At 37.2% G+C, this 14413-nt stretch overlaps 1 protein-coding gene across 1 annotated transcript; it reads left to right on the top strand.

Annotated features, from left to right (window-relative positions):
• Nucleotides 1-466: 466 nt before the first annotated feature.
• LOC120087002 (carotenoid 9,10(9',10')-cleavage dioxygenase 1) lies at nucleotides 467-13873 on the top strand. Its single transcript, XM_039043844.1, has 14 exons — nucleotides 467-862; nucleotides 1693-1763; nucleotides 1866-1880; nucleotides 2436-2547; nucleotides 3034-3133; nucleotides 3628-3690; nucleotides 3825-3935; nucleotides 4016-4200; nucleotides 4929-5067; nucleotides 11688-11805; nucleotides 11888-11989; nucleotides 12463-12714; nucleotides 13084-13195; nucleotides 13583-13873. The coding sequence occupies exons 1-14, from the start codon at nucleotides 629-631 to the stop codon at nucleotides 13610-13612; spliced, it is 1644 nt and encodes a 547-aa protein (XP_038899772.1). The 5' UTR covers nucleotides 467-628; the 3' UTR covers nucleotides 13613-13873.
• The last annotated feature ends 540 nt before the right edge of the window (nucleotides 13874-14413 follow it).

Genomic DNA, 14413 nt, shown 5'->3' with positions numbered 1-14413 from the left:
TTATTATCTTTTCTAATATAATTTTGTATTTTAAAATTTCAAATTCAAAATTTGGATACACTAAAAACATAAAAATGTCGTTAAATTTCTGAATGGTTTGGTTTACAGAATTCGAAATCATTTTTAAAAATAAAATTAAGACTTCTTACCTTTTATATTCATATTCACCGAAATCAAAAAATTTGAAAACATAAAACAAGCTTCGTATGGCATAGCAAACAATTCTTGAATTTTTGTTTTATTTTGATAAAAACATCTGACAATTATTTCTTATATAGAATCTATTAGTTCTACTTAATTGAAATATGATTAATGCTACTTTATTGCCTTAAATTATCACTCCTTACTTTCATTACATCAATATAATGTGTATTAAATATAGTTGAATATATACATAAAAAAGTATTGATTACCCACATAATGGAAATTTTTTGTTGGTGAAAGTCCCGATGATACAAATATGATGTGTGTATGAACTGAGGAAGATTGTATGGTAGTGGAAAGAATTTCAATGAAATGAACATCAGCATCGTTACGTGGCCGTACTTTCACCCACATGCTTCAACTCCACTCATTATTTGAAGACCAAACTGATTCTTCACTCCCCATCTTGTGACTGACACTCAGAATGGCGGAGGAGAAGCAGAATCTCAAGGGCGGAGTCGCCGGAAGATCGTTGGTGGAGGTGAATCCGAAGCCAAGTAAAGGGCTTGCATCGAAGGCCACCGATTTGTTGGAGCAGCTGTTTGTCAAGCTTATGTATGATTCTTCAAAGCCTCAGCATTATCTTTCCGGTAATTTCGCTCCGGTTCACGATGAGACTCCTCCAATTACTGATCTCCCTGTTAAAGGTTATCTTCCGGTGAGTTGTAATCTGCTTTCTGATCTGGTGTTTGTTTATTCAGAAATGTTGCTTAATGAATTGAATTCAATTGGGTTTAGGTGTCATTGGATGGGTTTTATAGTTTTTGTTAGTGGCTTTCTTTTAGTATTATTTTCTTGTTTAGGCTGTTTTTAAGTTTTTTGTCCTAAGGAAGAATCATTCTATGGTAATAGAGGAGTGTGGAACCCTGTACCGATCGGTTTTTGGTTATGCTTTAATGCTGTTAATTCTTTAGACTGATCTGATCTGAAGATTGCTACTCCTTCATATTTTGCAAGTGATTAAGTAAAATCAATGGTACAATCAAATAGCAAATCCACTGGTTATGACGGGCCTCAATACAGTTCGGACCCGGACACCATGGTTCATCAGTTGAGAATGAAAGGCCTTATCTGAAATTTGAATTTGAGTCTTGAAGTTTTCGTTTCCCTGTATTGACTCAATCCAATTATATTATTACAATTGGTGCGACTGCATGCCAAGGAGGGTATGGTGTAAAGTTGGTTAGATGATCTGACAAAACATATAAGTTGATTAGATAATCTAAAACAATGAAGTAATATCCTAGAGAGAAATTACAAATTCGCTTGATATAGAGTTAGAAGAATTGATGTTTTATGCTACCGGATAATGTAAGAGGAGGCTTTTGAACTAGCTTTTTGTTCATTTATGTATGTTTGTGCTAGATTAGTTCTTTGTTTACGAGCTGTCGATACTTCTGCATACTGCGTGTTATTTTGGTCTATCTGTGGGTTGTTATTATTCTTGATTTTGCTTCCTCTAATGTGGAATGCATTATAAACTTACAGGAATGCTTAAATGGAGAGTTTGTTAGGGTGGGGCCAAATCCGAAGTTTAGCCCAGTTGCTGGTTACCACTGGTATGGTTTGTTAAATCTATTCTAGTTCCCTTGTCTTTGTCCAAATCATTTAGTGCTTTGTTAGGTGAAATCTTCCTTATTTGTGTTTTTTTCCATGTGCAGGTTCGATGGAGATGGGTACGTCGCCTTCTACTTCCTAGTCCATCCCATTATTTCAGCTTAGTTAAAGATTACATTTGTTTATGTTTCTCGATCTCGATTAGTTTCCCCAAGTGAACACTGTTCCAATCCTTGATATGATGGATTCAGTTAATGTGAGTTCTGAATTGAATGGCTCAATTTTTGACCCACGGTATAAAATTTTTCCTTTCATTGACTTTTTATTTCCTGTGGAATAGTCAATCAGGGTATGTTATTGACTAAACTCTGAAGGGTCTTCAGAGTAACATTTTATAACTCTGTAAACTGTAACTGACGATTTTTCTCTCCTCCTGATTCTTGAACAAATAGGCCTTCTTGAAGTATAACTCCTAATCAGTGAAAAAGTTTCCTTTTTTGCATTCCAAAGTCTTATCTCCAAACATTTTCATTATTTTGTTATCAGGATAGCCCAAGTCTTAGAGAACGTAGTTCTGTTTTAAACATGATATCCATTTAGCTATTATATTTTATTGTTCCTTCTGTCTTCTGTGTGGCCTGGCTTTTATAAATTATTGCTAATTTATTTTGCAGCATGATCCATGGATTGCGCATTAAAGATGGAAAAGCATCATATGTTTCCCGTTATGTGCGGACATCAAGACTTAAACAAGAAGAATATTTTGGAGCTGCTAAATTCATGAAGGTATTCAGCTTTGCTATTTAAATACTCCCATTCTTCTACATTTTGTTCTCCTGGTATGTGGAAGTGGGTTTGACTGTGGAATTTATTGAATTTGGGTCATGGCAAGGCAAAACGAAGACACCGGCACTGGAAGTAGAGTGCGCCTATAAAAATAGTGGCTAAGGATTTGGGAGTTTTAGAGATGGCTAGAGTCTTACCCACTGAGATACCATCTTAAATGTAAGAGAATAATAATTTTATGTTATTCAAATATGTACCACTTAGGTCTTCTTATATAGGAGAATGACCCACTACAACATAAAGAAAAAGTAGGGAGACAACTAATGTACAACTAATAAAATACTGATGAAGTCCTCATCATAGTTCACTTTATTGGCTTCTTTGTTTTACCTCGTGCCGTTCGAGGAAATTGTGATAAGTAGTTTTGGAAATGAAGAACTTCAAAAATGTTAATTGATTGCTGTTAACTTTTTATGTCATTTCCAGATTGGTGATCTGAAAGGGTTCTTCGGGTTAATAATGGTCAACATGCAAATGCTGAGAGCAAAGTTAAAAGTGTTGGATGTTTCGCATGGAACTGGGACAGGTTGGATTTTGTTTATTTTTTGTTTTTTCGTTTGTTGTTGACCTCGTCATATTTTTTTTCTTTGGCAATAAATTTTTTTCAGATTCATAGATGTCCTATGAAACTCTTTCAAACTTTCTCTTTCTTCAATATTGCATTTCTGAGTTTTCTTCAACTTTCTTTTGTATTGATGATAGTTAGGCTCCGTTAAATATTTTGATCATTTGGGTGACTCTACATGGTTGGGTTTCGGAATGCCACCTGTGTTAAATGTTGTACATGATTGTTATCATTTTTGACGACGTCAAATCCTCCATGTGATGGAGATATACTGGACCAGGGTATCCTGGAAAGCTCAGGTTTAATCCTGTTCATTCATTAACCACGGATAATAATGTAGGCATCCCTATTAGATAATATGATCAAATATGCATGTCATGTGCTGTTTTTACTCCTAGCTTCGTATGGAACTTAAATTTTAATTGTGTGAAGCTGATTATCAGTAACTTTTCTAGGTAACACGGCTCTCATATATCACCATGGGAAGCTGCTTGCACTCTCGGAGGCAGATAAACCTTGTAAGTTTGAATTCTCTCTTTCAAGTTCTTATCTTCTCCCCCAAACACATACACACACAGAGCCACCCACCCCATGCCCATTGAGTAACAGACTTAGATAGTTATCATTGAGTTGTTGGTTTTGCTTGATGTAGATGTTATAAAAGTGTTGGAGGATGGAGATCTGCAGACACTTGGTCTGCTGGATTATGACAAGAGATTAACACATTCCTTCACTGCTCATCCAAAGGTTGATCCAGTCACTGGTATAAGCATCCTAAAAGACACCATTAAGTTTGTTGAAATATGATGAAGTGCTCTGTGCTGATTAATTTTCTGCATGCAGGCGAAATGTTTACATTTGGTTACTCCCATTCACCACCATATGTTACATACAGAGTTATTTCCAAGGATGGTATCATGCATGACCCCGTACTAATCACAATTCCAGCTCCAGTCATGATGCATGACTTCGCGATTACCGAAAATTATGCAATTTTTATGGATCTTCCTTTATATTTTAAACCCAAGGTATGACACTTATTAACAATTTTTGTTGTTAACTTTATATTTTGAATCCAGATGACTCATGCTACCGAATAACAAAATAATCCATTGTATGTAAACAAGCTAGGACATAACTAGTGGCATAAATTATTGAAGTCAGCCTCATCTCCCAAACTCAAGTTTAGGATATTGGTGTCTTTCCCCTTCCTTTTTTCATTTGTAATTTGATATGCATGGTGTTATCTTAGTATTTACATGGCTGGCATGCACCATCTGATGCTTCCCAACATTCCCATAATTTACTTTTACAAATTCGCCCTGTGTTCCATTTCCTGCCAATGGTATAAGAAAGCAACAGTTATGCACACAACATAGAAAAGTACATTCCCCTTTAGTTACAAGTATCAATTCATTCTCAAAAAGTGTTGCCACTCAAGTTTAAAAAACTACGTAAAGAAAAAGAATTAAAGTTATCTTGGGAAATCTCACTAAAAAACCAAAGATGATTAAAGAGAAATGACACCTTTAATCCAATGTGCAAGGGGAATTTGATTTTTCATTCATCTTCATTCTTATGAAGCACTTATCACTTTTATGACCAATTTTTATTCCTCTTCAGTTTGACAGACTACATACATATGTTGTTTTATTGGATTCCAATTTGATTATTACTTATTAGCATCATGATTGTTAAATCCTGAACCTCTTAATCTTATGGTTGGTCATGCAATAATTAACTTGTTAACTTTCAGGAAATGGTGAAAGAAAATAAGTTAATTTTCACATTTGATGCTACAAAAAAAGCTCGGTTTGGTGTGCTACCACGATATGCAAAAGATGACTTGCTTATCCGATGGTTTGAGCTTCCAAATTGTTTTATATTTCATAATGGTGAGTACTTGTGCAACCCACGTCTTTGAAAGCAAGAAATATCTTTGACATGCTGTTCCATTTGTTATGAAATTACAATCTTAAATATCAGTTTCATTAAGAGTATTACATCGTGCAGTTATGGAAAAAAAGATCATGCGGTTGGGAAATTAGAGATTTTATCAGTAGCTATAACTTTGTAGCATTTCCTTGTATGGATCTTCTGACTCATTTTCTGTTGGCCATTTTACTAGGTTTTTAATAGAACTCGTTTATATATTCACACAACAAATTCACCATTCTCCCATAACTAACTAACTTCCCTTTCTCCATTGTTTACATTTAATTCTCACCCTCTCTTTCTTTTTCTCATATATCTTTTAATAACTGGGGTCTATCACTACCCTCCCCCAGAAAACCGTCTTGTGCTCAAGGTGAAAATCAGGAAATTGCTCAGCAATATCTAATCCGTTTTCCCACGTGACATCCTCAGATGTCATGCCCTCCCATTGAATTAAAACTTCAAAGTCAGTAGGTGAAACAACAATGGTTCCAATCTTTCGAACACCCAATACCGCTCATAAAGATGATAAAAATTCCCTTCGCCCCCCGAATAACCCCTCGTAACAACTCGAGTCTTTCCTTCCAGCCTCACAACAAATTCACCCCTCTCCCATAACTAACTAATTTCCCTTTCTCCATTATTTACATTTAATTCTCACCCTCTCTTTCTTTTTCTCATATATCTTTTATTAATTGGGGGTCTATCACTACCCGCCCCCAAAAAACCATCTTGTGCTCAAGGTGAAAATCAGGAAATTGCTTAGCAATATGTAATCCGTTTTCCCACGTGGTGTCCTCAGATGTCATGCCCTCCCATTGAATTAAAACTTCAAAGTTAAGTAGGTGAAACCACAATAGTTCCAATCTTTCATTTACCTTCGCTGGCAGAGCAAGCCTATATGCCACAGGTCCGACTCGGTCAATAATCTGAAAAGGGCCAATGGGATGAGGAGCAAGCTTTTGGTGTTTATGGATAACTAGAGTGCTCTGTTGATAAGGTTGGAGTTTAACATATACCCAATCTGAGATTGCAAATTCCACTTCCCTTCGTTTGGTATCTGCGAAAGCCTTCATGCGTTGGTGTGTTCTCTCCAGCTTTTAAACCCCTCAACATATCATCTCTTTCCTTCAAAAGAGTATCAACCTCACTTACTCACAATAGCTCCCTTTTCATAGGATATAAGCGGTGGAACCGGTTGGCCATATACCACCTCATACGGAGATTTCTTTAATGATGTGTGATAAGAGCTGTTGTAGTTATATTCTGCCCATGCTAGCCACTTTGACCACTTAGTTGGTGTCTCCATAGAACATCGTAAGTAAGCCTCTAGTCCTCGATTGACCACTTCTGTTTGACCATCCATTTGAGGATGATATGAAATACTCTATTTCAGTTGAATAAGCTTGTAAATACCTTATCTCTGTCTGATACAATACTTTGTGGCACACCGTGTAGTCTTACAATTTCTCGGAGGAACATTGTTGCCACCGAGGCTGCTGTAAATAGATGTTTTAGAGCAATAAAATAGGCATACTTCGATTATCGATCCACCACCACCAAAATTGCATTGTATCCTTCGGATTCCGGTAGCCCATCAATGAAGTCCATAATGATGTCATTCCATATCATTTCCGGTACAGGGAGCAGTTGTAATAATCTCGCCAGTGCTAATGGCAGATACTTGGCCTACAAGCATACAAAACAGTCACCCACAAACAATCGTACAATAGATTTCATACTTTCCAAAAGAACTCTTTTTTAAGGCATTGATACATTTTAAGGGTTCCGTTATGACCTCCCATCGAGTTATGAAATTCCTGAAGTAAGAGAGGGATCGCAGGTGATGTCGAAGGTAGAACCACTCTTTGTTTATAGAGCAGTAAACCCCCTTCACAGAAAATCCCTTCGGAGTTGAGTCTCCAGCTTGGATAGCTTGTCAGATTTGCCTCAATTCTCTCGATCAATTTGATCACTAGATACCGCTGAATTTAGTCTGTCCACACAACTTAAAGCGCTTAGTTCCATTGCTATTGGTACATGAGAAAGGCCATCAGCAGCCGAGTTTCCCAAAATAACTTGTCAACCCAAGAAATCCCCGTAGGTGTTTAATGGTGGTTGGTACTGGCTGTACTCTATACTTTTGGAGAATGAATTTCTTATCATTTAATTAAATAAAAGTTACATATATATATATATAAGAGAATGAGAAAATCTAATCTAGGATATACAAAATTACAATAAAGGACGATTGTACAAATTAATTTAAATATATCTTATAACACTCCCCCTAAAGCTGGAGCAAATATATCAATCATGCATAGCTTGTTGCATAAATAGCTTATTCTTGCTCCATTTACAGCTTTGGTAAATATATCTCATTTGTTCTCCGGTCTTCACATATCCTATAGATATTAACTGTTGTATTTTCTCGCGAACAAAATGACAATCCATTTCAATATGTTTAGTTCGTTCATGAAACACTGGATTGGATGCAATGTGAAGTACAGCTGGATTATCACATCATAATTTAGCTGGCACGGTAATCCTGAAACCGGTCTGAGATAAAAGTTGGTGTATCCACACTATTTCACACACAGATTGTGCCATAACTCTATATTCTGATTCAGTACTCGAACGAGAAACTACATTGTTTCTTACTTTTCCATGACACTAGGTTTCCTCTTACAAAAACACAATATCCAAAGATTGATCTCCTATCCTCTTGATATCCAGCCCAATCAGTATCTGAAAAACAGTCAACCCTTGTATGACCATGATCTTTATATAAGATCCCATATCCAGTTGCAACTTTTAGATAACATAGAATTTGTTCTACTGTAGCCCAATGATCCACTATAGGAGAAGACATAAACTGACTCACAATACTCACAGAGTAAGCAATATTTGGTCGTGTCATTGTTAAATAGTTCAACTTTCCAACTAATCTTCTATATCTCTCAGGGTCTTTAAATAATTCTCCTTCTCTAGCAAGTTGCAAATTTGGTATCATCAGAGTACTACATGGTTTGACTCCTAATTTTCCAGTCTCAGACAACAAATCAAGTACATATATCTGTTGTGACAGATAAATACTTTTCTTGCTTCTTATTACTTCAATACCCAAGAAATACTTCAATTGTCCCAAATCTTTAGTATGAAATTGACCTTAAAGAAAAGTCTTGAGAGAAGATATACCTGATATATCATTCTAGTGGTAACGATATTGTTAACATACACAACAAGCAAAGTAATACCATTATCAGATCGTTGATAGAATATAGAATGATCAGAAGCACTTTTCTTCATACCAAAACATTCGAGTGTTTGACTAAATTTACCAAACCATGCACAAGGACTTTGTTTCAGTCCATACAAAGATTTCCAAAGACAACACACCTTATCACTCTCCCCCTGAGCAACAAACCCAGGTGGTTGCTCTATGTAAACTTCCTCCTGAAGATCACCATGCAGAAAAGTATTCTTAATGTCGAGTTGATGCAAAAACCAATTATGAGTAGCAATCATGGACAGAAATAGTCGAATGGAAGTTAATTTAGCAATAGGAGAAAATGTATCAGAATAATCAGTCCTATAAATTTGGCATAACCTTTGGCAACAAGATGAGCTTTCAAGCGAGCCACTATTTCGTCAGGATTGGCTTTTATAGCAAACATGCATTTACATCCAATAGCCTTCTTTCCTACCAGATGCGAGACTAAATCCCAAGTACCATTCTCATCCAATACAATCATCTCCTCAATCATTATACTACGCCACCCAGAATGAGATAAAGCTTCATGAACAGAGTGAGAAACGGAGATGGAATCAAGAGATGTAATAAAGGAATAAGTGGGTGAAGACAACCGGTTATATACAAACGAAAAGATAGGGTAAGTACAAGTGCATTTACCTTTTCGAAGGGGAATGGGTAGATCATCGGTGTAGGACATATGTTTGCAGGTGGCTGTAGAGGACACCTGGAGTAAACTCGAGTGACCAGTGGGCGAGAAGGAAGAGACATAGAAGAAGGTTGAGTAGGAGATGATGTGGAAGAGGTAATCTCATAGATAAAAAGATCATCCTCCTCTCCTTTACAATGACTAGACAAACAGTTGGGAGATATATTTACCGAAGTTGTAAATGGATACGGACGCACATTTACTGGGCTTTCCCCGGGTTTCAGCTCAATGGAGTGATTGAGACGTCGCGTAGGTGGTAGACCCTCAATCGGCTTAAGGACTTTTTGTTATTTCTGTAGGACCACCTGTATTTTCGGACTTGGGGCAGTTTGATCATGACTGAGGTGAGCATCATTCATTTAAGCCACTACTGCATTCAACTCTAGCAGGATCCCTTGGCCTTCCTCCCTCACGAACTTCATCATGGATTTCAGGGAGACTTTGGACTTCATTAAGCTTTTGTCCCCTTTGAGTTGCACCTTCCGTTCACCGATTTGGAAGTCCATTTCAAATGTGCCTCAATCACATTCAACACGGCTCAATGTCATCAGCCAGTGAGCACCTAAAATAACATCTGCACTGCCTAATGGCAAGGGGGAAAAATCATTAATAATAGTCAAATTCGGAAGGTTAAGAACCACACCTTTGCAAATGCCCTTTGTTTGAATGGAATTCTTTGTTCCCAGCATCATTCCGTAGCTTGAGGTTGGAGATCATGGCAGATTGAGTGTATTTACCAATTCTTCGTCGATGAAGTTGTGGGAGGCTCCGCTATCGATTAACACGGGTGTCTATCTCCTACTGTGCCCATAAGCTTCCCCGTTTTGGGTGAGTCAATCCCTGCCTGGGAGTTGAGAGATAATTCAGCGGCTTCCATTGGATCCATAAGCAAAATATCCAACGGTGAAGGGGGAACTTCATTGACTTTCTCAGCTTCGAGGTTTCCTTCAATGGTGAGGACTGAGATCCTCTTCCTCCTCGTCGTTATAAATCAATAGATTTAACTCCTTTTTACAATGATGTCCTAGTGTATACTTTTTGTCACAAAGGTAGCATAACCCCTTGTCTCGTCGGTTCTGCATCTCACTGTCTAATAGCCGACAGTCACTTGAACGAACTGGCGGTGAACAATTTTCCATTCACATCGAGTAGGGTTGCTGAAGCGGATGAACTGGTTGTACGATTAGGGTTAAGGAAGATAGTTCGGGCCACTAGAGTACTTGGGTTTGTCTGGCTCGAAGTCAAATTGGTGCCCAATGATGTAGAAGATCTGCTTGCCTTAGTTGATCGGCTTGGGCTTCCCCCGCCCCATTTCTTTCTACGGGTTTCTTTAGTATCCTCAATTAGTTGGGCCATCCGCATCTTCTCCTTGATGCCTACCAATTTGAACATCCTCATCTCCACTTGGATATCCTCTCACGAACTTGCTCTCTAGCGTTTCATCAAACAGATCCTTCAATGGCCTAGATAGTTGTTCAAATTGGTGTTGATATGCCCTCACCATTCCTTCTTGTTTCAGGGTGAGGAATTGGGCTTCTCGATCTTCCTCTTTCCTTGGCAAAAAACGGAGCAACATCTGCTCTTTGAACTTCGCCCAGGTGTCCATCGCGTTCGTTCCTCCTCCCATTGGTGCCATTCCAACGCCTCCCCTTCTAAACACAACCGCCGCCTCGATCTTATCCTTCTTTGACAGTTGATTGAAAACAAAGTATCGTTCCACTCGATAGAACCATCCCAGTGGATCATCTCTTGCCTCTCCTTTGAAGATTGGTATCTCAACTTAAATGCTTATCGAATAAAGGTACCTCTCTTTTCCTTTTTTAGACTTACTTCCCTTCTGTTCCGCCTCTTCAACCGTGGTTGTTTGCCTTTTTCCGTCACTGTTCGCTCGAACGAAGCTAATTTCCCACTGTCATCTATCATACCTCCTCGCCTTGACCACGCCTCAAGTGCCATCTGCATTCTCTATTCCATGGTCTTCCCCATCGCTTCAAATCGAGTTGTCATGGCGCTTTTCGTCAGTTGTTGCATCTCTACAAACCGTTGGTCCATCCAAGCTTCCATACCCACCTATAGCAAGGTGAGCTATTCTTCAATCGCAGACATTCGATCCTCCATTTTCTTCACCATCCCCTGAGGAGCGAAGACTCTGATACCAAATTGATAGAATTCGGTTATATGTTCACTGTTTACGCCAAAATAGCCAAGGAAGCCGAGACTCCCTCCCTCAACAAGCTCTCCGAGCTATAACCTCTCATAACAACCCGAATCTTTCCTCTTGGCCCCACAACAGGTTCACCATTCTCCCACAACTAACTAATTTCCCTCTCTCCATTATTTACATTTAATTCTCCCCTTCTCTTTCTCTCATATATCTTTTAATAACCGGGGTCTATCAGTTTTCTGTTATTAATGTTGTGTGTACGGATGATTTTATATGATTACAGTTGGATTTGATTTGTCTCTTCATTTATGGCGCGAGTTTTGAAGGATTCTACATTTTTTTTCTATATGAAAGACTGTACCTTATCGGATTCTGTTTATTTGGCTAATTAAACAGACTATCATTATTCTTACTCTTTCCATTTTCATCATTTTTGTTATATACTTCTGCTTAGCAAATGCCTGGGAGGAAGGAGATGAAGTAGTTTTGATTACTTGCCGTCTCGAGAATCCAGACTTGGACATGGTCAGTGGGTCTGTTAAAGAGAAGCTTGAGAACTTCTCAAATGAGCTGTAGGACTCCAATCTATTTCTACATATGAAGAAAAGTTCCCGATGTGGCTGTGATATTTCTAATTATTTTTCCATCTATTAGGTATGAGATGAGACTCAATCTTAAATCTGGTTTAGCTTCACAGAGGAAACTCTCGGAATCTGCTGTAGATTTTCCTAGAGTGAATGAATGCTACACTGGCAGGTATTTTAATTCCCTTATTTTTCTAGTATTTTAAAAAGAATATCGGCTTGAATCCATGAGATATATGAAGAGATCACCCAATTTTGGAGTAAAAAACGTTTGAGTTAAAGGGCATTTCTTTCGTTTGCAGTTTTCCAATCAAAGGTCAAGAAAACCCCATTTAGAAAACATCTTCAGAAACACTATTAGCCGTAGGGGAATTTAGGTTGGTTCTATTATTTTGAATATTCGAGTAACTAATGGTTTAAATTGTTTGTATGAAATGGGATACCGTACATTCAAATTTTACGTAAGCTTTTATTTACAATGTTTTAGCGACAGCACTTGCATGTCATCTATTATAGTTGTTAGAGATCAGATGATGTTGATTATCATTTTCTAATTCTCACGTTTCTTTTTGTCCTGGCTTTGATGAACTGGATTCCTAACATATAGAATTAGTGAATAAGTACACGTGCTCTGTATGCAATCAGGAAGCAACAATATGTATATGGAACTACACTAGACAGCATTGCAAAAGTCACGGGGATCGCTAAATTTGATCTGCATGCTAAACCTGAAACTGGAAAGACGAAAATTGAAATTGGAGGAAATGTTCAGGGCCTCTATGACCTTGGACCTGGTAGATTTGGTTCCGAAGCTATCTTTGTTCCTCGCATACCTGGCACCACTTCAGAAGAAGATGATGGCTACTTGATATTATTCGTTCACGACGAGAATACTGGGTAATTGCTTTCCACTTCTAGTATATTGTTAGTTGTGTCATATGTATTTATATATTTATATCCCATATGAGTAGTAGCTGGAATGTGGATGCCTTTCTTAGACATCCTAATTGGATATCCTATTACAAAGTGGCTATTTAGAAAGTTAAAGTTTTAATGTTACTGGGAGTTCTATAATTTTGTCAATTACTTTTACAATTCATGAATATACCAACTCACTCTCTCAATAGAATTGAACTCTAATCCTGTACAGAAGCCTTGGTATTTGCATAAAAACATAAGTAGGCAGTTTTACTAAATACTTGTGATGAATCAAATTTAGTTTATTGTGCTAAAAAGGAGGATAATTATCTTTGTTGTTTCCTGCAGAAAATCTGCAGTGCATGTCGTAGATGCAAAAACTATGTCATCTGAGCCTGTTGCAGTTGTTGAATTGCCACACAGAGTTCCATATGGGTTTCATGCCTTCTTCGTTACAGAGGTTAGTGTCAAAGTCGTTTGCATTCAGTTGGATTTCTGATAAACTTTGACAAAAGAAACAATCTGAACGTCTTTTGCATTATCTAGTTCCAGCTTTACCTTAAGATATAAACCACTGTTGTCCAATATTGGCAATCGACAAAGTATATAGTCACAGATTCGTGAGTTATCATACGGTTGGCCGACAACGAGTTATTTCTAACTATCATACACTTGAGTTTAGAGCAATATTGGTAAACTATATAGTCTATTGCCTTCCACGGGTTATCCAATATCCTGCCTGAGTTTGTGATTTATATCTTAGAACTCTAAATTTTCTATTAGCTTTTGGCATTCTCTTACTTCAGTTTCAGTGCCTTTGCATTCAACATTTTGTATTTCTGAACAGGAGCAACTTCAAGAACAAGAAAGACTTTGACTGTCAGTTATTTTTTGTGACAGAATGTCACAGAGGACCTGAAGAAGCCAAACAAACAACTGTTAGCATGTAATTTATTCATCTTTTATCTTGAAATGCTTTTGCCTCTGCTTGTTTTTTATGTTTAATTTATAACATACTGTGCTTCCTCCCTTCCCCCAAGATCTTGAAGTGAAAACTTCGCATTTATGAATAAAACTACCCTTCTCATTGTAAAAAATTATGGTCAAAGAATGAAAAGCTCTCTTACAGTGAAAAATGAATCTCTTTGAGCCCATCACCTTCTATTAATCCTAAGGGTAATTATAATGGATAGTACTTTTTAGCTAATAATTAAGTGTATAATAACACTTTTAAAGAATTTAAAGTATGGTAAAATCTATCGGCGATGGCTTCTATCGCTAATAGTCTCCTACAAACAATACAGTCTATCATTGATAAACTCCAAGATCTGGATCTAAATTTTGCTATATCTATCAATTATTTTGCAACCGCCTCTAATTTTAATCCCTCCATTTTGTTTTGGACCATATGATTTTGTCGATAACACTCTTTCGTAGTAGTCTGAGGTTCATATGCAAGATTTGATTAAGCAATTGTTTTTTTTTCCTTCTTTTGCTCAAAATTTTTGGGGTTGAGTTAAAAATTTAGTATTTGAAATCGGAGAAAGTTAGAATTTAGTTCATATAGAATATTGCCTAAATGGTTTGATATAACTTTATAAAAAGTCCATTTGATTAGATAAAATCCTCATAAATAGCCCTTAATATTGAAACTAGTTATGAAAAAATTATCAAACTA

The sequence above is a fragment of the Benincasa hispida genome, chromosome 9 (genome assembly GCF_009727055.1).
Source record: "Benincasa hispida cultivar B227 chromosome 9, ASM972705v1, whole genome shotgun sequence".
Classification (NCBI taxonomy): domain Eukaryota; kingdom Viridiplantae; phylum Streptophyta; class Magnoliopsida; order Cucurbitales; family Cucurbitaceae; genus Benincasa; species Benincasa hispida.
This window is presented reverse-complemented; position numbering and strand designations above follow the sequence as displayed.

Coding starts and splice junctions, on each gene's coding strand:
- LOC120087002 (XM_039043844.1), top strand. CDS start 629: ATGGCGGAGGAGAAGCAGAATCTCAAGGGCGGAGTCGCCGGAAGATCG. Junction 5,068..11,687: donor TTGTTTTATATTTCATAATG/GTGAGTACTTGT, acceptor ACTTCTGCTTAG/CAAATGCCTGGGAGGAAGGA. Junction 12,715..13,083: donor GTTCACGACGAGAATACTGG/GTAATTGCTTTC, acceptor TGTTTCCTGCAG/AAAATCTGCAGTGCATGTCG.